This window comes from Lagopus muta, chromosome 4, assembly GCF_023343835.1.
Source record: "Lagopus muta isolate bLagMut1 chromosome 4, bLagMut1 primary, whole genome shotgun sequence".
NCBI lineage: Eukaryota > Metazoa > Chordata > Aves > Galliformes > Phasianidae > Lagopus > Lagopus muta.
This window is the reverse complement of record NC_064436.1, coordinates 44756042-44783937: the sequence shown is the minus strand read 5'-3', so window position 1 is coordinate 44783937 and position 27896 is coordinate 44756042. Positions and strand designations below refer to the sequence as shown.

Genomic DNA, 27896 nt, shown 5'->3' with positions numbered 1-27896 from the left:
AAAAAAAAAAAAAAAAAAAAAAGTGGCAACAGACTGGAACATATAGTTTCAATATACAGAAAGCACAACAAAATCGAAGCCCATGCCATTCAATTAACAATGTACAACACCTTCCTTGTATAGAGCACTGCAGAAAATGGCATGCTGTTTCATTTCTGTATTTCCAGACGCGTGTCATTTCCAACCCCATATTTAATAGTGTGTAACTGCCTGAAGGGGAGAGATCAGAATGTGTGGCATGTCTCACTAAGAGGAATTTTGTGCATTAAAAAACCCCAAACCAAACTCTTTCAACTATTAAACAAGACGCTAACCAACTCCCTTGCTTCCACCCTGGCTTTGAAGAAAAAAAAAGAAAAAAAAACAGAGAGAGAGAAGAAAAAGAGACAGAAAGCACAGAGCAAGACATAGAAGAGGGAGAGACAGAAAGAAAAAAGACAAAGAGAGCACAGGAGTAAGTGAATTCCTTATGAGAAAGGCGTATGTAAAGGGCAGAAAGAAATGGTTTTCCATGATGTCACTCACAGCATTTCTGTGTCTGGAAAAGTGCTTGAAAAGGCAGACATGGATTTCTTCCATTCCAGTAATGCAAACTATTCCTGCCACGTTTTCAAACCATGTTCCAAGAGTAAAGAATACCGTGTGCGCAGCATGAAAGAAGATAACCTAGATATTTATTCACTACCACCAACCAGATTTGAGCAAGCTGACAGCCTGTGCCCTACCATTTCCTCTTTACCTTTTAAAACCCATTTTTTTTTCAATTTCCTCCCACTTCATAATTTTCTCCTCCCCTTACTTCTTTCACCCTACATTTCTCATCCCTTTCAAGAAGTCAGTGCAAAGATCTTTTCCTACTTCTTCACTAACATGCTTCTACTTTCCTGCACTCTCCCTCTACCCCTGAGAGATCAAACTGTTGTCGCTACTGTTTCAGCTCAAATTCTGTGTCTTTGTCCCCTCATTCTGTGCTCCTTTGCTTGTCTTGGATCTGAGCCTGAAATTCTTTCTTAGATAAAACTCACAGGAAATTCTCACCAAAGATTATTTACATATGACATTGTTTCTTTCCCCTTTCATACTGTTTTTCTTTCTTGGGATTTTGCATATTCTGTCTTTGGCTCAATGCATATTATTTCAGAAATCACAAATAAAAAACAAAAAAACAAAACAACATCAACAACAACAAAAAACCCAAATCCAAAACAAATCCAAAACAACACTAAACTGATAGTGCAGTTAAATGGCCACAGCTGCAAGTGGAGAAACAGACTCATGGGGGCTGAATTCAGTCTTAACAAGACTTTATCACTGATTTACTTTGCCATAAAAGCCACACAAGTCTTTGGTACGTGGCCTGGAAAACATCAAATATCTACATTTGCTATAAATGCAGACAATTTTTCCACCTTGTTTAAGTCATAAGCAACCATGTTATACAGAGGAAGAGAAATAATTTGAAAGCTTAGAGGGAAAGGCAAAACTGTGTCTGCACAACCATGCCAGTCATGTTGCTAGGACTTCTGAAAGAGCTACAAATCATGGGGAAAGCATAATGTACTGGAGGGCAGTATGTGCATGATTTGGTGTTAATAACTCTACAGACTTGAACACAAAACACGGCTTCACAATAAAAGAAGGGTTGGCAAGTCAAAGAAAAAAAAAGAGAGAGAAAAAAGAAAAGGATTTAAAAAAAAAGACACAAAAAGTAGGAAAAGATTGAACAAAAAAGAAACCGAACATGAAAAAAAGATAAAAGGATAGAAAAAAAAGCAACAAAAAAAGAGAAAGGAAAAGAAAAAACTTGCAAGAAAGACCATTCAAAGATTCATAGCTAAGCTAAAGCAAAGCATCATTTTAAAAGTCATGCTGTTCTTTCCTGTTTTTATATACACAGTTCTACCAAAGGCATTCAATTCTCATAACATCCCAACATGGGTCATATCTCATCAACCATTGAACTTTTGCATATGTATACAAGGAGATTAGTTGAAAACAGTTTTACATTAAGTAACACCACTATATAATAAATAGAGTGCTCCCAGTTGTGTGACTTACTGTAGAGAAACTGCTTTAGAGGCAGGGTGATTTCTAGAGGCCCCTTCCAACTCCTAAGTTCTATGATTCTGCAAAATGGTAACGGTCTTGCAGCTCTCAGTCCACAGGATGATTTTCAGCTTGTGTATTTAGTTCAACTTTTGCAGATCCATGACACTTATTCCTTGCAAGATATAATAAGCACACACAGTTGATCCTAGCTACAGGTCTTGTGCTGCACTGTTGGAATGAATAAAATTGCAGCCTTTATCACCTATTGGTCTTCTACTAGCAAAAATTACAAGTTCTTTCACAGCTTTGAAGCTCTTTAGTCTCCATTCCTAGAAAATCTGAAACCCAACTTTCTGCATCAAGCCTTCAAGTAGCTCTCTCCCTTTCCACTGCGTCATACTGTCTAGGAATTATGACCTACTCACTCACAACTTCTGGAACCCTCTCTTCTTTTCTGGACATTTTGAAATATATTCTTACTACTGGACAGAATGGAAACAGTCATCATTCCATGAATATTTATACTTTAATGCTGTTTATTATGCTTTTATGGAGAACATATTCTGCTCAATTCAATTGATTGCCATTATTAAAAATCCTTATGCTCCTACACCACATGCGGTAAGATTTTTCCTCCAACATGGTCTCCAGTTATTTCAAAGGCAGTATTCTAAAAATGGTGAGATACATAAATGCAGTAACTCAAGATGCAACGCATCTTTTGTTTTAACAGGAGATTTCAGATTCTATCTTTTTAGCAGTTTCCCAGTAAAGTTTAATATTTATTACTTGTTCTGAAATCACGAATAAAGTAGAGATGACATGCTTCACTAGGACAAGTTATACTGAGATAAAGAGCTAGACAAGAGAAATAGCTTCCACATAAGAGAAACAACTCATATAACACCTTTCACCCATAGTATGCTTACGTTTGTACTAGATCAGTCTAGATTAGATTTTTCAACTTGACACTTGTAGCAGATTACAGAACGTGTATAATGATGGCATTCCCAATGGCAGCTGAAGGGAATGTATATTGTACAAATGCTAGGCCATGGGCGTCCAACCAGTTGGCTTGTGGGGCTACACTGAGCAAACACGAACTGTCTGGAATTGCATGTAAAATATTTAATAAATTTTCTTCATACTTACATTATGTTTTATTAAAACATAAACAGAGAACAACTTAAAACTGGTGGGGTGTTTGACTTTGTTTTTCTGAAACTAATGCATCAGGCAAATCTGATGGAAGTGGCTGCAGTTCTCAGTGAGCTCTCAAGGTGTTCATCGGTATTTTGATGAAGCATTACTCTTCCTATGCTTCATCCTGGACAGTATGTGTTCACAAATGTACACATTGCCAAAAAGCAATGACATGAATAAGGTGCGACTGTGAAATGAGGACACTTTTCTCTGGTATGAGAAGCCTTATAAAAATTTAGTAAAGAGACTTGACCAAAATTCTCTTTGTGTTGAACGTCTTGCAACCCTATATATTACATTTGAAAATTAAAAGGTAATGTACTTGTCTGTTGAAAATGGAGTTGCAAATATACCAGAAAACTGATGATTTTTTTTTTTTTTTAAGAAATCTTGAAACCTATTCTCAAATCTCTTTATCAAAGTGGAAATGGCTGCATATTTTTCGCTGTTCACAGGACTGTGTTCAGCCACTGTATCAAAATGCATGCAATAGCTTGCCTTAACTCTAGCTGCCATAATTTAAGTTTCATTTTAAATACTGTTATTGTCTGAAACTAAGCACAGATAAGTCGATTTTCATATTGAAGATGCATGTTTAATTCATTTAAGTGAGAAGTTGAATCCCTTAAAAAAATGTATGAGGCATTTTTAATCTTCACGTTCTGACACAAATTTTCTTTTGGATTCCATAAAGAACTTGATTTCACTTTACATAGTCTATTTAGCATTTTATCCCAACTGAGCAACCTTCCTTCAGAAAGTAAATGACAAGTCCTTAAACAGCATTCATACTTTCAAGGTACTCCTAGAACTACATATGATTCCATCCCCTAAATTTTGTGAAATTCACAGCTCTGATGATGATTTGCATGACATCATCCATTTTTAAAACTTTCATACATGGATCTTCTTGATGTCCAATTCAGTGATATTTAATAAAATGTGAGTTGTGATTTTTTTTTTGTTTTTTTTTTTTTAAATTTTGTTTTTACAAAGCATTCTTTGATACGCATTAAATTTGGCAGCAAGTTTTTGCACATAATGTCTTCTCAAATTGTAATCTCTGAAGACTGACGCAATTTCCTTGCAAATTAAGCATAGAGCCATTTTATCTGTCAGCACTGCACTGTGCCCTTCCAGTGTCTTGAGGCCAGGCTGTTATGCTTGGCGTGGCAGCAGAGAACGGAGACCACAGAGCAAGCTGTACCAGGTTGCAGGCTGGGTGTGCCTGTGCTTGTCCATGTAGAAGGGGCCAGTAACCTGTGGGCCCTGTATCAAATGTACCTCCCATGATTTCATTCTATTAATTACAGAAAGACTGTGAAGGAAACAGGCAGAAGCTTCTATCTGTTGCTGAACTTATTTTGATGGGTTATAAATGCTTCCATAAAGATATCCAAGCACTTTTTGAGACCAATTCACTTTCACCTTTGAAAATATCAGCAAGTTCCATAAAAACAACCTTTAAAGAAGATTTGCCCATTGTTTTATGAAGTGCTAAGTAGTTGCATCGTACTTTAATTCACCTATAGCAAATCTCATGCCACACCATTCAAATGTATAAACTATAGCGATTGAAACAAATTAAACTGTGTTTAATTCCTTGTATTGAAGTGCATTTTTTTGTGTGAAGGGAATCATAGAATGGCTTGGGTTGGAAGAGATTTCAAAGATCATCTAGTTCCATTGCCTCTGCCACCTACAAAGTTGCGAACCACTAAATCAAGCACTAGATGATGTTGGCCAGAGCTCCATACAATCTGGAACTTTTTCATGTCACCAAAGTTATCATTACTAGTTTTTACATGGTACAAATAATTTTACTGTGTTTTCCACTCACAAGCTTCTGACAGTGATTTTGAATCATTTCCATATTTTATGATGTATGCAACAGTAATTCTGAGCTGAATTATGAGACGTATTCTTTAATGCAGAGATGCATTGCACGAATGACATGCTGACAGATACTTTATGCTTGCTTTTTTTTAAAATGCTACTAAATGTCATAAAAGATTTTCTTAGCTAATTCTGAAGAGTTAAAATTTCATACTGACCTACAACTAAACATACTCAAGCAACTTCAAGAATTAAAACTTGGCAAGGATTCAACTCCGATCTCAGTGGAAGAGCACAGAACAGAGACTCGTGCTAAAGCTTATCAAGGTACAAAACTGAAGAACAAATGGGAACATTTCACAGTGTCTGACATTCACAACACAATGCCACTAAAACTAAAGCCCAGCAAGTTCTCAGAAGTTCTCAACCAGTTCTACAGTAAAATTATATAAGTTAAAAAAAGACATTAATATTCTGACATTCTATTAAAGCTAACATTTCTGAATGGTTAGAGAACGTGGGACTACTCCTTCTGATTTCATGTAAAAGATGCACTTCTGAAGAATGACATTTTACCATTTTTAGATAAGCTTAACAAGACTTTTATTCTTTCAGTTGTAAACCTATGAAGTTTATACAAAACGTACTTTTACTTGCTTCCTTCACAAGCAGACTGAATATTTGCTAGTCTGGAAAGTCAGCTCATAACAGATAAAACAATATTCAACATAGTGTCAGTGCAAGCCTAAAATCTGTCCTTTACTATGTTTGAAATTCCCTTTGTCTCTTTGTCCCTATCTATGAGAGTTTCAGCTCTTCTGCAAATGACCACCCATTTCTGCATTAATTATCCACACTGACAATATCCACCCCATATCCACCATGTTTAAGCCAGCTCCTAGACATAATTGTGACAAATGGCTTTAAGAAGAAATAAGTCATTCATTTATAATGTTCACCTGTAAGGTGCTAGCAAATTAGAGAGCATGTGCATATTCACAAACCACCACAGGAAGAGATAGGATATGGCACTATCTCATGACTTTGTGAGAGGCTTCTATTTTATTGAAAGGGTTGTAAATAAATAAACGAGATGATTTATGAATAATGGGCAGACCAACTCTTTTTCCTCAATGATAATAACTTGCAAATTTATATCTGCATATTTCTTCCCTTTCACAATATAAACAACAGTTTAGGAAAAGCATATATTAATCAGCAGGTGACATAAGCGTTCATTCACACTTTTTTCTACTCAGAACATCTGGCAATCAAAGTCTCACTGTGCTACTTTCATATATCAACTAAGAAAAAGAGAACAACTTATTAAAGGTGATTTATGCACACTAATCATTTTATTAAATATTTTATAGAACAGACATTCCCCTAGTCAGTAATCTGTTATGTGAATCTTCATTGATACCAACTTTTGAATAGCTAGGACTGAATTGTTATTCAGAATATAAACATATAGTCACAAATGCATTTTGCAATAATTATCTTAAATACTTAATTTTGGATCAAAATGCATAATCCTCATTAAAAAGAGTTGTGAATTTATCAGAAAGTGATATTAAATTGTCAATTTTTTTTCCTAATTCTCATTTTTTCTAAATTCTCTGTTGCTAACATTTACCCGTTCCAGTAATGAGCCTCAGCTGTTTCCTATGCACTCCTGGGAGGCATAGCAGGAAGTTAGATGCAGAATGTTAAGTTGGGGAAATTTTATTTATTTATTTATTTATTTTGCCTTCATAATTACTAGTTTTGAAAAAATACTGAATTAAAAAAGAAAATTTTCTGAGTAATTTATTCTTTATTACTTATATATTTTTTCCAGGACATCTCTATTCATCAGGTAAACAGAGACTGCCCTTTTCCACATCAGTTTCAAAGTAATTTAGAGCATCAATCCGAACCCTTGTATTTCACATTCCAGCTTTAATGATATCCCTGTATTCCAGACATGCCCTTTTCTGAAATTCAACATATCTTTGTTTTTATGCAGAAACCTGACACATTTTTGGGTCACGGTACTTGGCAGTACTGAAGTCATCTTACAGGAACATTATGGAATTCAAATAATTGAAGCACAGAACTGACTTTCAGATTCTGTAAGATAGGATTCCAGTAATGCTTTTGGGCATAAGGTATTCATTTGGAACTGAAGGACATACAATTGACGTTTACATCAGGAGCCTGAATGCAAACTCAGGCTGTGCTGTGTTAAATATCTGTGTAATAATGCTATCAATCAATGGACATGAGTTAATGTTTTAAAAATATTTACAGCAGGCATGAGATAAACTTCCCTGTGCATGGGAAAAGTGACATAGGACAGTATATGACATTTAAAAGGAGTATTCTTTGTCCTTGGGTTAGTTTGTTCTAATCAGTAAACATCTGAGCTCTGTCGCAGGCCTTAATTATGCAAAAATGTATTCATACATACATTTGTACGTCATTTCTGACATACACGGTTTTGTTGATTTAAACAAGCTTAATCCTCTGAGGAAACACACAACTGATTGTAGAATAAGATTTAAAGACACAAACTGAGTCTGAAATTTTGAATTGTATGACTTTGTGGGATTCACATGACTGAAGTTCAAATTATTTTCTCTTAGAGAACCTGGAAAGCTTTTCTCTTCATCTGCTTATAGATCATCTAAGAACATACATGAATTCCTGCTTTAAATCTTGAGTATTGAAGTTTAAGCTACATAGATATTTGTCCTGAGAGCAACACAGTAACATTCATTCCATTACAGATTTCAGTTTCCATTTGTCAAACTTAGGCACAGCAGAACTAATAAACAAAACGCTGATGTGCAGAAACATATTTGGTTCCAAGCATCAGTAAGCCAGGCTTGCAATGAAGAAATAGGAGTGCAAAACATGAGTCACCGTCATTTCTGAAGGTCTTGGGAATTCTCTTTCCCAGACCCAAATGCAAATAGTATGTCAGAGAGCCCAGACTGCAATTTCTACATTCCCTACCACAGCAACATTTCCATACGCGACCAGAAATAATAATACTCTCATTTTTCTCTGCTCAAGTAAAAAAGATGTATGCTATGATCACAGGTCTGAGAAGCTCTTGTGTTTAGCCTCTTTGCTGGTTACATTACAGACTGACATAACAATGATACACTGACTGTAAAACATTTAGGCATGATATCTTCCTGTGAAAACATACCATTGCTTATGCTCTTATTCTGAGCTACTTCAATATTGAAAGCTTCAGGGATGATCAGTTTTTACCGGAGCGTAAATTTTTCTTAGAGAAAAGTAAGTTTCCTTTTCTCAAACACATGGGGTTTGAATAAAGTGAGAAAAATGAAAAACATTCAGGATTTTGCAAAAAAAATAGAGACTATTTTCTGGGAAGGCTGTGCAATGTTCAGTATTTTTTCCTCACAGTTGGGTGTGCTTTAAGCAATAAGCAACATGCCAAAGAGCTATAGCACTCTAGCATAATAGGTTTAATGCTCTCAAACCCACATGCCTCCTATGGTGAGACACATGCAGATATGATATTACATTGTGTCAGTTATTATGCAGCAGGCTTAAAATAGGACATGATTTTTATGGATAACCAGCACTTAATGTACATATAAATGACAGCATGTGTGAATATAAAATGAAGAATTCCTAACTTGAAACTTAGAATTCATCTAAAAATCTCCCCCAATATCTTATGCCCATTAAAATATGATGTTTTCCTCTTTAATTGTAAATTCAATTCTAATTAGAACAGAGTGGAATTTAAAAAATATATATATATTTCTATAAGTATCTCTACACACCGTAACATCTGTTAAAATTTCCCTCCCACGGGAAAGCATTCACCTTTAGTTTATTATGTCTCATACATAGTTAGATTATTTCTGTACAAGATGAAAAACTTATGAAACACGACACAGTCGACACACTCAGTCGTGCACTATTCTATTCAGTCTGATTGCCTGTAACGGGGTTAGCGTCTGATATTCGTATCCCCATTGTAGTGCATTTACAAGATGTAGGCAGCAGATGGCAGCACACAGTGAAAAAAAATTTAAGAGTTATAAGAAAAATACAATTAACAAAATTACTGCTTTAGTCATAAACTTTTCCTTCGGTTTATAGGAAAACAAACAAACAAACAAACCCAAACAGTTACTGTATGTAACCAGACAGGTACACTGTTGAAAATGGTGTCAGCAGCACTTAAGAAAGGAGGAAGAATAAAAATAGTTTCTACAATCAGGTTGCAAGAAAAGACAAATGCAAACACTCATCCCGATATCATGGGAAGAACTCAGAAGTAATAAAGCTTAGCAACTCACAAGATGAGTATTTAGTTAAGATTCTCAATGTTGTGCTGGGACTGAACTTGGAAACAAAAGCAGACAGCCTAATATATATCTGGGTCATACTGTAACCCCAAATGTTTCACTGCAAAAACAAATTCTCTTACACGTTGGTCATGCAGGAATCACAACTGAGGAATGGTGAGAGAAACTGTCCTTGACCAGTGCAACACTATAGAGGATATCATAACTGGAATCAGTATTTTTGGTTTAAATTCTGGGAGCATCTAAATCTCATTGCAAAAAGTGTTAACACAGCTTTTAAGAGCTGCAGTTTTTAGAAAACTTCCTTGGGGAAAAAAAAAATAGCACCTCTGCCATTCACAATTTACTTCTTTCATTAGAAAAATAAAATACGTTTGGAGTCAACATTGGAAGTTCTACAGATATGGAATACAGATAGTCAGGATCAACCTGGAGTCAAAGTAAAATGTTTTGAGAGAAATAAAAGCTGACAAGCAATGCTAACTTAACGGGATCAGATCCTGAAACATTTTTCTTAATCTGTTCATGAAAATTCACAATTTTAAAAGGAATAATATTTTAATTAATGTCTCAGAGTATGAGTCTATCTCCCAAACATCTTCAAGAGTGAAGTCTAGTTTTGTCTTAAGGATTAAAAGAAGAACACAAGAAGCACCATAGTTAAAAGTTCAGTGCATAAAAAAACAAATGTATGATTCAGTGAGGCAAAAATCTATCACCTTTCTTGCAGCATGACCCACTGTGAAAAGATTCCATGCATGAGTTCGCTGAAATATTCTAGATGTTGTTACTTAACTATAGTCCACTGAATGTAGTAAAAAACAAAACAAAACAAAACAAACAAACAAAAAAAACGCATAAAAGATGTACACATTTCAAGCAGTGGCTTCCCTAATAATTCTTCTTTAAGAATATTTAATTCTGAAATCAAGATTTCCTAGTACTCATCATAAATTTTAGCTTAACTTCCTAAGTTGTAAAGCAATGCAGTAAATTAGCAAGGAACTTCAACTCTATTTTTTAAATTTATAAAACTATAAAATATTATTCACAAAGTGAAAGGTCTTTCCCTAAATATCTGAGGTTTTAAAATATAATAAAAATCAAAAGCATATGTGTAAGGCAAAAATTATTTAAATACATATAAATGATTCAGTTTGCAATACTGTCACCTAAACAACAGAAGCTTCCCTTTCAGTCTAGTAATAATGCTTGTGAGAGTGGATTTACAAGCTCATCCAAGCCTCCAGTGAAATCAGTAGCTGCAACTGAATCCCATTCTAGTGCTTAAGCCAGACCTGGTCATTTTGTACTTGTGGATACAACTGGTGCCTAAAATAATTTTGAGAAATGAACGCATTTTGTGTGAGCCATTACAGCTAATCTGAAAAACCACCTCTGACCAGTTTTTCTGGTATGGTGTGATTAAGGCTAGGTTGAAAAATATTGAAGTAAGAGATAGGACAGCTAAGAAAAGCAGCAGGAAATAATCACAGCTGTTTGTTGATTTTTGTTGTTGTTGTTCCCTTCCCCCTCAACCCCCCCCCCCCCCCCCCCCCACACACACACACACGAAGAGAAAAACAAATAGACTTTGAAGAGCAGATGTTCAAGGGCAAAAAATTGACTACAACTTCTAGGCTTTTGTAGCTATTGACCTTTGTTTTATACTTAGGAAAAAAAGCAAGACAACTATGATTGACTCAAGCTTTCCCTCACTAGTTAACTTTTAAATGCATGCTGGAAAAGGCTGTTGTAATTAATCTCTTGTTATTAAAATATTTAAGTTTCCTAGCTACATATTTTTTTCATAATAATCAAGATAGATTTAAAATTCAATTATTTCTGATCTTAATTGCTGAACAGTGTTAGTAAGTATCCAGATGTGTGCATTAGTTACAGAAGGCAATAACATATTTGCATTCCCTGCTCTCCAAATCCAGACCAGACGCTCAGTGTTTTTCAATGTTTCTCATGACCGCTGGGGCAAAAGCATGTTGATATCCCTTTTTTTTTTTCTTTTTCTTTTTTTTTTTTTTAAATTTTTTTTAAAAAAAAGGTGATTTACAACTACCATGTGACACATGCTTGCTGAATCTGAAGTTAATATTCAAAACTCATTGTTTATTTTGGAGTCTGATAAAAAACCCCAGAACATAGTGATGTGCTAATTACAGAAACATTAACATTCTTTATTGTGTAAATATAAGTAACATAAGGATGGCACTAATGTTTCTTAATGTCCTAAATTATGTGGCTATGAACCTATACTCCATCACATGGATCCATATTTCACAAGGCTGCCCACTCATGCACCCAGACACAGCTTTTACGTTGTCAATAGGGAGTGGTCAATTGTATCAAACCTGTATAATAAAAATATAATAGTTCCAGATTCTTAAAATTAGAGTGAATGACATTCAAACATACTTCTCATATATATAGCAATGGTGTACATGCTGCATCCTGCAGAATCCTTTCCATATAAATAACATTTCTAAAATGCTTTGTAGATAATCCTGTTCTTCCTTGTCACACCTCTGTATAAGGAGTAAGGAACACTGTGTGTGCTCACATATGTATGCTTATATGTTTGTGTTATGTACACACATAATCCAGTGACAAGCATAGATTTGACTAGTTGTCAGTGCATTTTTATGAAGTGCCAAATAACTTGTGCATGTATATACGTACACAGACATGTTTCTTTAAAAATAATATTTACTAATTTACTAATTAATTTGCAAAGAAATTTTTAATTCATACTGAATTTTAAGTACTGGAAAAGTTGCTGAATATTTCATATAATAAAAATTTAAAGTGACAATAAGAATTTAAATTGTCCTGGTTTTCCATTAATCAGTGAGTCAATTTCCACCAAGATTATCACATCAAAGTCCAGAACAGCAGGGCATTATCAGATTTCTTTTATTTTTAAATACATATCACAGAATCACAGAATTGTAGGGGTTGGAAGGGACCTCCAGAGATCATTGTGTCCAACCCCCCTGCCAAAGCAGGTTCCCTACACCAGGTCACACAGGTAGGCATCCAGGCAGGTCTTGAATATCTCCAGAGAAGGAGACTCCACCACCTCCCTGGGCAGCCTGTTCCAGTGCTCCGTCACCCTCACTGTAAAGAAGTTCTTGCACACATTTGTGCGGAACTTCCTATGCTGCAGTTTCCGGCTGTTTCCCCTTGTCCTGTCTCCATTCACCACTGAAAAGAATCCAGCCTCGCCATTCTGCCCCCCACACCTTAGATATTTATAGAGCTGGTTCAGGTCCCCTCTCAGTCTTCTTTTCTCAAGGCTGAACAGACCCAGTTCACTCAGCCCTTCCTCATAGGAGAGATGCTCCAGGCCCTTCACCATCTTCGTGGCCCTCCGCTGGACTCTTTCCAAGAGATCCCTGTCTTTTTTGTACTGGGGAGCCCAGAACTGGACGCAGTACTCCAGATGAGGCCTCACCAGGGCAGAGTAGAGGGGGAGGATCACCTCCCTTGACCTGCTGGCCCCGTTCTTTTTAATGCATCCCAGGATGCCATTGGCCCTCTTGGCCACAAGGGCACACTGATATGAATTTTAATCTTGAATTTATATAGTCTTTAAACAATTTTCCTATATATTAAAGTCCTTAAAGTGAGGTTAATATCTTCTGAGTTCTTCAGGAACTAAACTTGAATCCCTACCTGTCTTATAACGCCCATCCTCATCACCCTCAGTCTGTACAAGATGCCTTGCTTTAATTGTGCATTGTTTCTGATGCATCATGAGTTTGATACAGTTTGTTCAAAAATACTGCACATTATTACATAATATAACTAATTGCAGTTGTACTCTTGTTTACATATTAATACACACAAAATAAGTTGTCACTGGAGACTGAGCATCTGGGATCCTTGAAGATCTGCAGTTGCACACAGCAAAAAGGAAGTGAAAATCATCAAAACAGTCCCTCAGGATTATAAAATAGATTGCTGAGTTTCCTGTGTAGAATAAACCTATTACTACACCAGCTACTCCAATAAAAAAGCAAAATTATGACAAGAATCTCCCTTACAGAGAGAGCACCACATCTGAGGATTTTCATGGGTGATCTCTACATGGAAATCAACAGGTATCAGAGGCAACCCCGACATCTTTTCTAGGCTCTAGGCAGTGTTCCCTAGTGATGCTATTTACCCTTTTTAAAATACCATCCTGAGTAGAGTCCAATGCTAAACAAGACCAGAAAAGTAAGAAAGCCCCTTTTCTACCAGCATGAGATGGCAGTCTAGTACCAAACAGCAAGCTGTCTAGCTGCACAGACCAGATGAGCAACAGCAATAGTAATACCCAAGGTTAAGGACTGAGAATTGTTTTCACCTAGTGCATTAAAAAAAACATATGCTTTCAAACATAGCTCGCAGGTAGAGAGGCAGCTAATATTTTGCACAGTTTGATCTACAACACATACTAGCACTCAGTTTGTGGATTTGTAGAGTACAGAGACAAGAAATCCAAAAGGAATAGAAGATAGCTGAACCCAGTCTTTACTCAGTTTTCAGGAGAGCTACACTCAAGTAAAAACTATATGAATTTTTACACTCAATTTTGTTGTGGTAAAAATGAGAATATGGTCTTTTTCTGAATACATTTGGTAAATAAATTCCAAAAAAAAAAGACCAGGAAATATTAATGCTTTTTCAAAATATCCCCAAATTCCACTACAGAATATGATAAACTGCAGCAAGCAAAACTTTAGGAAAGGAAGTTGCTTGGAGAAAGTTTAGATTCACTTATAAATGTTAACAAAACAGGACTCTGAATTATAGCTCTACAACCCACACAATGTTTAGAGTTACTCTACAAAGTAAAAAATAAACATTTATTTACAATCACATACTTTAAAATATATATCATAAAATAATAGTCCTGTATACGTTCAGCAAAATATATTCAGCACAGTGGAAAAAAAAAATCAAAAAATAAATAGTTATTTAAAGAGAATTAACACATACTGTCCAACTTCAAGGAAAATAATCCACACCTCTGCAAAGCCAGGAGATAAGAGTTTCCCAAATATCCACAGAGACACCCAAATTTAAAAAGTGATGTTTAATACCTCAGAGTGTGTCTTCTCTCTTCTCAGGATCTGGAAAATGGGATATTACCTTCCAGCATGACATATGTACTTATTTGAGAATTTGTGCTGCATTGTGTGCAGTGACGGAGTGCAGAGCACTGTATTTGCTATAGTTATGCGCTGATGATGAATTACAAGTGAATTTATTTTTGTACAAGTGAACAATCCTAAATGTAAATGTTTATTAGAACTTTTGTTACTGCCTCAGTCAAAGGCATTCATTAACTTGCTATTATTGCAATGTAGTAAGTGACAGTTTGCCTTTATTTTACTTTCTATAAACATATATATTTATGCAAATCACACTTCATATTTAAATTTTTTATCCTAGAGTTTCTGCTGGTCCAGTTACCAGCAGTGGTAGTACTGATGATAGAGCATCCTCAAATGTGGTGTTCTCTCTGTAAGGGAGACTTTTCAGCTGAAGTTCTCTCTGCTTTGTAAGATAGTGGAAAGAGTAAGCACAATTGGGAGCAGAAGTATGCCAGGAGTTTCTGCAATATTCAAGTTTTTCTGCACAAGTGAGTGCTATGAAGAAGGATTCTTCAGTAGATGGACAATGGCAAAAGATAGAACCATTCTTCTGGGAGCTATGAATGGATACAGAAGGCTGAGAACTTGATTACCTACAATCTGAGTAAACTATACAGCAGAGTGCCTGAGAAATCAGCAAATCCTCCCTTATGTGAGTGGTAAAATACAGAAAAGCACATTAAATATATAGAGGAAGAACGTATGCAAGCAACCCCACTAGCTGCTTACAAGAATTTATTTTAAAAGGTGGAAATAGTGCCTGGATACCTGCCTGTGTACTGTATAACAGGAATACCTCAATTTGAGTATGATGCTCAAGGCTGGCACAAGTTCCTACAGAAGAGTGCTCTAGCATTTTTGAAACTGCTTGACAAAAGTTCTTTGCCATCTAAACTCCCAGATTTGTACCTCAGGAATTATAATTCCAGCTCGTGCACACTGACACCTGCAGGAAAGCTTCTCCCTGCTCAGAGGCTTCCCTCCAGTCCCAAGTGTACGCAACTGCTCACCAAATTTGTCCTTGGAATGACATTTTCCCCTCAACAGGGCAATACCTCTTCTTGTAGTACACAACAATTTAGCCTTTCAAGAGGACTATGAGGACAGAGTTTGGGCATCATAAATCAAGCTAAGTGATTCAACTATCTTCCCCCCCCCCCATCTCCATACTTCAAGAGATTTAGGAACTATTCCAAGTGACTCCACTACAGGAAACATTATCTTCCAAAGTAAAATAGAATAGCTCTATTAAGCTAGTTTCTCAAAGAAATATTCAGCTTATCACAATCAACACCCAATAATAGCATGTTCTTACACGTCAAACTTTCAATTTGCTTAAGGATTCTCTGCCACTCAGAAAGCACCTTGAAACTGCTGGCATTAGTAGTCCTTTCTCTTCAGAGTCACATGCACAACTCTGTATGACCAATGTAGGGAATAGTATAAAATTACTCTATTTCATTTCCAGATTAAGACTGTGTGTAATGTCAAAAACAATCTTTGTACTCACCCCAGCCTTTGGTTTAGCTCCAGAAGGGGCTGCTGAACAGAAGGATGTTTGATCAGGAGTATGGATGTTAGGAGGCAAGCTTGTTTGAGAATGTCCTACATCTGCTCCAATTTCAGAACCAGATTCACCATCCTGGTAAAAGTTACAACTCTCTTCAGTAATGTGAATATGAAATAAAAGTTTGTCTTTTAAATAATTTGTGTATTTATATAGAATCACTCAAAATTATATGCTTAATTCCCAGTATAACTGTAATTCCACCTATTCTTTTGTATCGCCTAGACATTCTCTTGCTTTCCTATTCAACGTGGTAGTTTGCATTAACTGCTGTTATGAAATTATAAATCACCACTAACATCAAAGCTAAAACTCCCCTAAACAGTAGAATGCAGGGTAAGAAAAATCAGACTTCTGCAGCCCTGAACTGACATTTTTCTCTAATGTTTAGCGTTTCCTGTGTGCTCCCACCTTGTCTCCCACTACACTGCAAGCTCAGTAAACATCTGTAAGCTATTACACTGCTGAAATGACATCATTGTACCACAGTTCATACTATTCAGAGGTACAGCTCCCTAGTTTTTTGGGCTCAGTAAGCACTTATAAGCTACTTGTAAGAGCATTTTAACTAGAAATAACTTTCAATGACACTGGTTACTTTTTTTTTGAGAATAAAAAGAAGAAATAATGTTTTATTTTTGAGGAAGTAAAAAGAAGAGAATGTTTGATTTAGTGTACAGAATAAAGACCGGCGCTTGTATTGCTTGCAGATACACTGCAACATTTAACCAGCACTGAGCAGGCCATGTCAAGGAACTGCCCTATGCTGGCCAGATTATTAGCTGAAATGCAGCCTGTGAATATAGCGCTTGCAAAAGAGCCTGAGCTATTAACCCCAGCCAACACTATGCGGATAAAACCTCAGTTTCCTAATATCATGTTCCTAGAGTAGCTGAAATAAGGAGCAGAAATATCTCAGGAGCTCCTGCACTGGAAATAAGTGGCGGTCCTTTGATTCATTAATTCCAGTTAAGCGCCTGTCAAAAAGAAGCTGCCGATTAGACAGATGTCTCTGTACCTTTTTCTGGTGGGCTTCTTTGCAGCTTGGAAACAGGCACCACCTCTGATTGTCTTACAAGCTTACTTACATGGATTGTCCCAACCCCCTATTTTGTTGTATGAAGTTACCTAAAATGCTGACATTCATTAGCAAGATGAGTCATATTTGAGCTTTCCTCTTCCATCAGTGCACAAGGAGATGATGTGAATACATTGAAATCCAAAGGGAAAATTCTAACTATCAGAGGTATATTTATGTAATATTCTATAAAAATGATTATTTCTATCTTCCAAAACCACTGAAACCTAAATACTGCTTTCCTCATCTATAGACCACTCACTAGACTATACTGCAGTAATGAAATCTGACTTTAATGGGAAAAACCTCTCATATTTTAGAAGAAAATATCACCAGTAAAAACAAACAATCTGAATATAAGCCTAGATATTTTGGGGTAGTATTTCTCAGGTTTCTTAAATTGAAAAACAGCTGCTACACATGTGAATAAAATTAACAGGAAGCCTGCATGAGAACACCTTGGGTCAGTCATTTCAGGTTCTTTACAGCTACGTGTAAACATTTTTCAGGAAAAAAGAACACATCCATCACATTTGTGTCCTACATAGTCTCTTCTGTCTACTCTTAGCAAGGAATTTTATTTATTTAAAAACATCATTTAAACAAAGAAAATAATTTTAAAAATTAAGATAACTTGTATGATTTTCACCAGAATCTTATTTTAAGTGATGGAGGATTTCATACATACATACATTTCTGCCAAAAATTTCCAGGACCATCCAGTGAACAGAAAAGATAGACCTGTAGCTCATAATTACTTTCAAATCAAACTATTTAATGTCAAGTGACACATAAACATGTGCTCTGAGACTAGGGGTGATCCTGCCTCTCTGTTGCATTTATAATAAGTTATAAAAAAAGAGAGCTAGACATTTTCTGAGTGTGTGGTCCTTATTTTTCATCTGGGGAACTTTCACAATGTCCTTTAATGAAAACATGCTGAAAGAAAATTCCAGATGCCACTTCTACTTCCTTCAAAACACACAAAAAAACAACAAAACAAGACAAATTATTTACAAACACAGTTTTTTGGGTTTTTTTTGTTTTTTTTTTTTTTAATTAAGAAACCAACAAGCTGATAAATGTGAGGAGTATTAAATTTTATTATTATTATTTTTTTAAAGATTAAGTTAGAAAAGATTTTAATTAGAAAAATAATGAAGATATCCACTTACAGGTATATGCCTCCGTTTGTATGTTGGAGTGCTGGATGGGGAAGAACCTGCACTGAGAGCATTTTCAATATCCTGATCCAGCTGGTCCAGTTTCATAATTAACAGCACCATTGAATCTAGCTGTGACCGATCCCGATCTCCTGTTATTTCCTAAGGAAGAGAACATAAAATCACTAAATTAGAAATAGTTTTTTATAAAAGTTAATATTAAAATTTATAATATTTTTAATGTATTTTCACATCAAATTAAGAAATAACTTTAAGTAATGAATGTTTATTCTTTTCAGTTGATACTAATTTATTTATTTACTGCTGGGAAAACAATTTATACTATTTTTAATATATATTCAGCAAATAAATTTGACAGATGTGCACACTTAATACAAATCCATTGTTGCTATTTCTATAGTGCACCTACTCTTTAAAGACCTATTGATTCTAAACACTACTCCAAAAATCCACCCAAGTTAGTTAATTTGATTGTACAAATTCAAATGTTAAAAGTTAGTGTACGATTGAAATTTGAGGAGAAGGAAGTTAAAAGAAGCCATTCTATAGCTGAGGATAGCTGCAAGTATTCCTTGTGAAGATCATTAGCATAACAATGTTTCAGCTCTTGCTGTTTTCTGTCTTGGTTGGAAATGTTTGATACAGATGAGATACATTAACAGTACGATAAACACAGCATAGCAGATGCTCTGTTTGGAAAGAAAGTTGAAGGATGTTAAATTCCACCAACTTACTTGAAATAATATTTTTACAATTTTTTTTTTCTCCTCAAGAAATGGGAAACAACAACAACAAAAAAGTGTTATAATTGCTTCACTGTGGCTAAGCAATAGGGAATGTAAATGCCCAGATTAGCCAGTTCTGATAGTCACCCAACTGTTTTTCAGCCAACCATATTTCTCCATTCAGTTAGGATTCTGTTAGTTTTATTATAGACTGCTTCAGAGATTTTGTTAAACATGAATTAAATGACCTCCATTCAAATTAGAGGAACTGTAGGAGTAAGATGTTCATATAAGATATAGCCTATACGGTACATGTGTGAAGACAGAGTTGATCTTATTTAAAAATAAAATCTTACAACAGCAGATACACAAATATATCAAATCCACAGTAGAGTTTCGTACAGTATTTGTAGCAAAATTCCCTAATGAAGGCAGCTGTATTTCATTTTATATTTCATATTAGAGCATGATATTTTGGACTGGCTTTTTGAAAAAGCTTATGAATTTGCAGGACCTCCTGATGAATCTAAACTGAGGTTAGAACGATCCTATGATAATATAACCTCAAAACAATGTAGCAATCAGTGACTTGGATTAAGTTTCATCTTCAAAAGGAAAGTAAGCGTCCTAAGCAATTCAAATTTATTGAAACTACGCACCATTATTCTAACTCATTCAGCCCACTGCCTACAGGCCGCACATTATCCAGTCCAGTCCACCCTGCAGCTGCCCCCTGCTCCATGTCATCATGGCATCAGCTCTTCCCACCAAGCAGCCTTGCCCCAGGCACAAAGCCATAGCTCAGCAACAGCCAAACATTGTGATGCTATTAACACTGATCATTTTTTTTGTATATTTGTGACTCCATTTTCAGTTGGCATACATACATTACCTGCATGTTTTCAAATGGAATGTATAGAGTTAGGTAGTCAATCAAATATCCAATTGTCTTTTCACTACACTTCTCTATACCCTCTCTTACTAGAGAAGGATATCCCTCACTTCACGGCCATGCCTTATTCACATCACCCCTTCTTGGCAGTATGTACAATTATTGTTGAGGATGAAACACAAGGAGAGTAAAATTTCATCAAAAAATCTCTAACATTATGAGAGGTCATTGAGAACTGCAACCACTTCCATCAAACCAGGCCTTGTTTCACAAAAACAAATATCCCACTAGATTTTTGTTGCTCTTCCTTTTTTTTTAAATTATTAAAACATAAGAAGTTGTAATATTGCTAATATACATAAATAACATTTTCCATATGTGGTCCAAGACAATTTATCCTAAGTGGGGCCCAGGTAAGGCAAAAGTTTGGACACCCATTCTCTAACTGATTTTAAATTGTTGTTCAAAGTCTGTAAAATAAGGTCAGTTATTTCATCTGACCTGCATGATTTCAGAAAGCAGAGCAGAGGAAGAACCTGCCAGTAAAACAGACATGCCTTCTTTATACTGTGAAGTTATGTTCACCATTCTGGTGATGTGGTTGCCAGTTTACTCATGTTGTAAAGAATGCACAGCAAAATCTTCATCTACAGGGAACTTGTGCTTCTGTTAACATGAGCCTTAAACATAGCTCCCCAACACAACTTAGACATTTATTTCTGTTAAGTTTACTGGAAAATATCTCATGGTAGAGGCTAATCAGCATAAAATTTATAACTGAATGATAGAAAAAACTAAAGCGTGTTGCCCTTATACAACAAAATGAGGGCTAGTGAATGCGTGGGATTATTTCTTTTCTTTTCTTTTCTTTTCTTTTTTTTTCCTAACTTGGAGAAAAAATAGACATTTTACATGAAGAAAATAACAAACAAACATTAATAAAATAATAGAAAAGTTTTTATTATCTGTATAAAAGTTTAAAAAGTGAAGATTTTCTTAAGACTTCAATTTCCATAGAATTATAAATTAATTTCTTCAGTTTGTCCTTTTTTCACAAACTATAAATTAAGATTAATTAACTCTTACAAATATTTCAAGGAAAAAGTGCAAAAGTTTACAGGGTAAACTGTCAACTCAATCTTTAAAGATAAGATATTTGTTCATTAATATAAGTGCAATTTCAGTGAATGAAAAAAGCTGATTAAAACAAATGAACATACACAACACAATCTCCTTGCTAACAGTAGGCAGAAAAAATAAGGTATCATTTGTATGTGTGGAGGAAAAGTTTCCACTCAGTGTACACAACCCTAGCAACATAACAGGTTGCAGAATATTTTCCATATTTGCTTTTATTTCTTTATCAAAATGCTCTAGAAGGTACTATGGAAGAAATGTGCTGTTATACTAAAAACAATAACAAATTATCATATAAGAGGAGCAGGTTTAACTAGTTACTTAATCTTGTAAAGTTTGCCACAAGGTCTCGCTTGAAGAAATCCACGTTATCATTCATTTTTCGGGGGGGGGGGGGGGGGGGGGAGGGGCAGTGGAGCAATAAAAATATTTAACTTCCGTCTTTTATTTTAGTTTCTTGTTACTCATCTATTTATGTATCTTTGTATACAGTCATATATAGATAAGCACACATACATGCACTCATGCATACTCTCTGATTTGCACAGCAAAGAAACTTCATGCATTGATAATAGATTTAAATTTGGAATTCACTTCTAAATATAGAAGAAAATAGTATAAATATTTACCTGGAGAAGCTATTAAGAACCATAGATTACATTAGCTTATTATATTAAATTTGCCACAGAATTTTTATAACTTGAATTGCAAAATGTAGGAATATTTTGTAATAACCTGCAGCTCACTGAAACAAACCCAGTACTTATGGCATCTGAGTATCCAGTCATCTATTTAGAAATCTAGAGACAAAAGAGCCCACATTTATCATTCTCTTTTCTGTAATTTTTCTCATGTTAGCAATTTACATGGGAAATTCATTAGTCCTGTCCACCAAACACAGATTACAATCCTTCTTGTTTCTGTAGAAGGACACTAGGAAAGAAACAATTGACTAAAACTAAGATAAGGTGTGTCCAGCAACAAATACTTTCTTCCTTTGTACCCAGGGGCATGACTAGATTGGGGAGACCTCTGAAGGTCTTGGAAAGTCTGAGGTGAGGGAACCACTGTGGAGAGACCAGCTCAGCCTCTTGCACAGAAAGGTATATGATGTAGACAGGTGTGGATCAACCACAGTGACAGAGTTCAGGAAACCCTGTGTCTGAAAGGACACCCGGGACCAAGGCACAGAAAACGTGAAACTAAAAGGATGAGTTAGACTTTAAATGGATCACTTATATTATCACGAATCACGATCACGAATATTATACATATTCGATATTCTGCTGTTCTGCAGAATGGACTTTATTTATGCAACAGTATCACAGCATCACAAAGCAATCAAATCCTGTAAGCCACATTCTACTATCTTCATTCAGGTGAGAAATAAAAAAAGTCTTAAACAATTAAAATGCTAAGGTATCAAAACAAGAATTTTAAGGATGCCAATTGAACGGGGTGATGTAACTTGGGATATTCTGCCTTAAGGAGACCAGCTTACAGTCCTATTGCCAAGACAGACAAAACCAAAAACATTAAATGTTTCTCCATCTGATTGCTATTTGGCAGTAGTAAAGATCACTTGCAGAAAAAAAAATGAGGGAACAAATTAGTACCATTAGAGTGAGAAAAGTATCAAAATGTAATGCAGTTAGTAAAAGACCAGGAAATATTTATGCTTTTTCAAAAAGGATACTTGTGGTACAGAAAATTAAAAGAACGTTAAGGTATTTTCCAAACATAGAAGAGCAAACATCTTAGAAGTTTTGCCATATACAAAACTTTTCCTGTGCTGTTCATATTTCATCTTTATTAATATCTCTTCTATGCAAAGTCTTTTTTTTTTTAAATGCGCAGTCTGTAAAAGAATATGATAGCATGAGAAAATCCATTGCTAATTATTTTTATACTCATTGAAAGGATTTTAAGTGTTTTGTTTCCTTGGAAAAGATCTCATTCTTTCCCACGTGAAAATTGAACTGACTTGATAACAATTACTTTCTTATTAAATTACTTCTGCATAATAAAATTTGAATTTTGGGTAGTTCTGTGTCACAACCTGCTGCACATTTTTAAGAGCAACGGTTAGTGACTGAAGAGCTGCAGATAGAAATCTTGATCTTTAAGGCAGGTAAATTTTGTGAATAAAACAAAACATAGTTAGAGTTCAGGTTTGGTTAATACCTGACATTTCTGAATATTCAGAACTTCAGCAAAACCATATCAATGAAAAAAATACAAGAGCAGGTGTTGATACCAAATTTCATGTCTTAACCATATGAAACTCTAGTCATACGTAAATCAAGCCCCCTAAAACCATCACTGGGACCAAATACTTGGGGAGAGTAAACTTCATCAAAAGAACAGTTATTCCTTGTCAGTCACATCAAGAAAAATTCTAGGTGGCTCTAAAAGACTTTATCTAGCATATTTCTCTTAAAGTTTGAGTTATTGGAAAACAGTAATAAATGGCAATGGTTTTGAAAAGTTACAGAATTAAGGGAAGCTGGGCCAACCATATCTTACAACTAAGGTATCTCCTGCATTATATAGCCAAGTTGCTGCAGTCAAGTTTCTCCAAAATTCTACAGCAATTAGAAGATTCCTTCTGCAGGGCTCATGATTGAGTTAAAGCAACCTAAAAAAAAATACCTTTGTTTACCTCAGACATCACTGAATAACATCTGCCTTGTGCAGATTGTCATCTGAAATTCATCAAAGCTAAATGTCTGATCATGTGGTAAGTGGTTGACTGGAATTTTGTAGAAGTCTGTGGTTCAGACAAGTTATTCAGCTTTTCTTTATAACTTATTCAGCTATTTCATGTATGCCTTTGAAATATGTTTATGCACACTAGAATTATTATAGCTGTAAAATATTTCTTAATGGGATTGATGTGTGGACAGTGCAAGGCATTGAAAACTTCTTAGGCACGCACACTTGCCTTTAAAGCAGCCCCTGGGGTGGGATGTCCATTCACATCAAAGGACATAAGCCATGTAACACAACCAGAAGACAAAGTTACCCCAAACAGTCTTACTCTTCTTTATTTTCTTTTATTTGCTGCTTAGAAGTTTCTTAGATTTTTCTCTGCCATCCACTTTAAGTACTTGTTTTCTCTCAGAACTTCTATCCAAAATTGTAAAATACACACCCAAAGATGAAGTTCGTAACAGCTGCTAAAGCAATTCTCCATAAGCATTTAAATGAATAAGTTCTGTTCTAAGTAAATGAATACTTACACTTAAACATTTACTGCTTTTTCAACACTAATTTCGGCATTCCAATTCTAGTGATTATTTTTATCTGGAGCCATCAACAAAATAGATTCCAAATGCATTAAATATTACACAATATTAAACATTACACATTCACATACACTATTAATGAGCTAACAATAGAAAGTCACAAATTCATAATAAAAAAACCAAAAACCTGGAAAAGATCTTGAAATGTCATGTCATCCGTCTGCCTCTCAATGACAGCACTGTCATACGTGACAGATGGCTATCCAGCTCCTCTTACAAATCACCACAACTGCCCCCAAGCAAAAAAGGTTTTATTACTGTTACCTTCCTCAGCATTAAAAAAAGCAAAAAAAAAAACAAAAAAAAACTGTCTTCATGACAGTTTTCTTTTTTTTTTCTTGGAGATGGTATGACATTCTCCCTGGTCTCTTGTTTATGCTGATTACTCACCTGCCACTCAGCAATGACAGAAGCTGCTTCTCCCATTTCTTACCACTCTGACATCTCCCCTCAGCCTCTCTGGGACCCTGCTCCTGATGAGTAACTTGCAAAACTATCAGCCTTCTAGTTACATTTCACCTGCAGTGAAAATTCATCACTGGGAATGGAAAAGACCAATATGCTTAAGGGCACTGTATTCATGGCATTATTCTGTAGTTGCAAATAAATGTCATTTGAAGCCATTTCAACTACCCAGCACTTGTGAGGTGAAAAAATATTGGCAGCAGACTGAGATCTCCAGGCAACAAGAAGCAGGTGAGATGAATGCTTGTCAAGAACAGCTGAAATACAGCTAATCTCCTAGACTATGGGCCTTGCAGGAAACTATCAATTCCCAGAGTGTTGCTAGTCCTCAGACCACCCTCACAGCAGCCCCTGAAATGAAAAGTGCAGAGACAATGCCTTTGTAAAGGTGCATGAGATCAGGACAAGGAGCAAAGGACCGAAGTTCAAGGAAGAGAAGATGCATAAAAGGAAAAAACATTTTCTCTGGGACAGGCTGGCAGTAGAGCAGGTCACCCAGAGATACTACATGTCCTCAGGTTTCAAGACCCTGATTCTGAGTAACCTGGTCTGACCTCAGATCTGGCCCTACTTGGGCAGGAGGTTGGACTTAGGAGGTAGGAGACCTCCTAAGGTCCCTTCTAACCAATTATTAAGGCTGCCCCTATTTTTTCCATTACTGTATGGGAACTAGTTAAAAAATGTCACTGGTAGTGCAAGACTGCATTTCACTTACTCTTCATACTGCTATTTGATACGTATTCCCACTGTTCTGTATAGCCTCATGTAAAATGCTTGCTAGTAATATCCCTGAATCATGTCCATCCCCAAGCTAATTACTATCTATCACATGGTAACTGTTCTTTTTTAGGAAGTAAGGCAAATAGCTTTGAAACTAAATAGCCCTCTTTTTAGAAACACTTGTAATTTACTGCAGCTGAAGAGAAAATTCAGCTCCAATAGTATTCTGCTGGGTATTGTATGACCTATACCATGTCTGGCTCAGGACTCTTGCTTCCACTTTATTCCTAAATTACAAGCAAAGGTACTAGATGGAAAACCAGATCTAGATTTTATTCTTCTGTGGTTCTTATTTATCTACTTCAGATGTGCTTTTACAGTAAGACACTGAAGAAGTAAGCTTCTCAAAACACCTAAGTCTTTTTTACTATGAAATGTGAAAACATAATACTAAAAGAAAGGAGACTCCTTAGAAACACTGATCTGTCTGTATACTATACCAGTATCATATTTGAATTCTCAATACGTTTACCTAAAAAATACAGGCTGTGTTTATACTGAAAATCAATACAGTAATAAGCAGTAAACAAGCTAAAACCTGAACCTCTTAGCACCCAATGAAGAGGTAACAAGCAATGCATTAGCAGGACTTGAGCTCAGTTGGGCCAGACTGAATGGAAGTAGCAGCTTTTTTTGTTTCTCAGAGTTTCAGCTAGGCTGCAGCAGGTAACAATGTCAATGTACAGATCTGACAGTCAGGATCAAGAGGAAGGAAAAGCATGATGCTCTGTAATGGTCCCAGCGGAAAGACAAGCTGTTACCTCTCAGCTCAGCCTGCAGTGTAATTACATGTCTGTACATCTCTGTTTTGGGAAGCTGATGACTGACAGCTTTCCTTTGCAGCTGCTGTCTCCCAGGAAGAGAAGGAGAGAAGAACTTATCTCTCAGAAACAACTGATGATGCTCAAATCAAGTTCAGTTGGTCAGTCAGTGTCAGCATATATATCTACAAAATGTCCAGGTAGACGACAGTCAGGAACCTGGCAGTCTGAATCCAGGGGAACTCAGTTTTAACTGGGTCTCAATGTATCTACATTGTAAATATGATCATAGTTATGCATGCAAAGGGACCTGGACAGGCTTGAGAGGTGGGCCCATGCCAACCTCATGAATTTCAATAAAGCCGAGTACAAGGTCTGTCAACGGTTTATGGGCTGGTCCGGCCCAGTTCCGTGACCAGCAGGGCGGAGGGATCTGCGGATCCGCGCCTCTGGGAAAGGGGAAGCAGGGGACCCCAAAATACTTGAAAACAACAGCACTGATCTGAGGTGAAACAAATGATTTTACTAAATATAGTATTAGTAAAATACAATGAGAGAGAGAGAGAGAGAGAGTCTGTTTGAATTGTATAGACCTCACCACAATGCTGGGGTGAGAAGTGCAGTCCAGTTGAGTGACTGAAGTACAGACGGCGAAGCGCAGGCGGCGAGGCGCAGATAGCGAAGCGCAGACAGCGAAGAGCAGGCGAAGAAGAAGGATCAGGTGACCTTGCTTGGAGTTATATCCCCTTGCTGACCGCAAAGTCTCCTGGGGAAAAGTAGTTCTTCTCCGACGGACGAACATTCGGCAGATATCAAACCCCACCCCCAATGCATTACATGATGTTATGGTGTGGAATACTGATGACCAAAAATCATAAAACCATGACAAGGTCCTACACCTGAGTCAGAGCAATCCCAAACACACATACAGGTTGGATGGAGAATGGCTTGAAAGCAGCCCTGAGGAGAAGGATTTGGGAGTGTCAACAGATACAAGATTCAACATGAACCAGCAATGTGTGCTTGCAGCCCCAAAGGCCAACCATATCTTGGATTGAATCCAGGGAGGTTGAGGGAGGAGATTCTGCCCCTCTGGTCTGCTCTCATGAGACCTCCACATGGAGTGTTGCATCCAGTTCCAGAGCCTCTGACACACAAGAACGACATGGAATTATTAGAGAAAGACCAGAAGAGGGCCATGAAGATGATCAGAGAGCTAGAGCACCTCCTGTGTGGGGACAGCCTGAGATAGCTGGGACTCTTCAGCATGGAGGAGAGAAGGCTCCGTGGAGACATTATAGTAGTCTTCCAGTACCTGAAAAGGGCCTACAGGAAAGCTGGAGAGGAACTTTTTAGAAGAGCCTGTAGTGACAGGACAAGGAGAAATGGTTTTAAACTGAAAGAGGGTAGAT

At 36.3% G+C, this 27896-nt stretch overlaps 1 protein-coding gene across 5 annotated transcripts in view; it reads right to left on the bottom strand.

Moving 5' to 3' along the window:
• The window catches only part of DLC1 (DLC1 Rho GTPase activating protein), a 310261-nt gene that overhangs the window by 145846 nt on the left and 136519 nt on the right, over positions 1 to 27896 (bottom strand). For 4 of the 5 annotated variants that reach the window (XM_048941137.1, XM_048941134.1, XM_048941133.1 and 1 more), the window contains 2 exons: positions 18408 to 18557; positions 16098 to 16229 (listed from right to left, as the gene is read on the bottom strand). In XM_048941137.1, coding sequence (XP_048797094.1) covers positions 16098 to 16229; positions 18408 to 18518 — 243 coding nt within the window. In that variant the 5' untranslated portion in view covers positions 18519 to 18557. Of the gene's footprint in view, positions 1 to 16097; positions 16230 to 18407; positions 18560 to 27896 lie in introns of all 5 variants that reach the window. The other variant, XM_048941136.1, reaches the window with a different exon arrangement.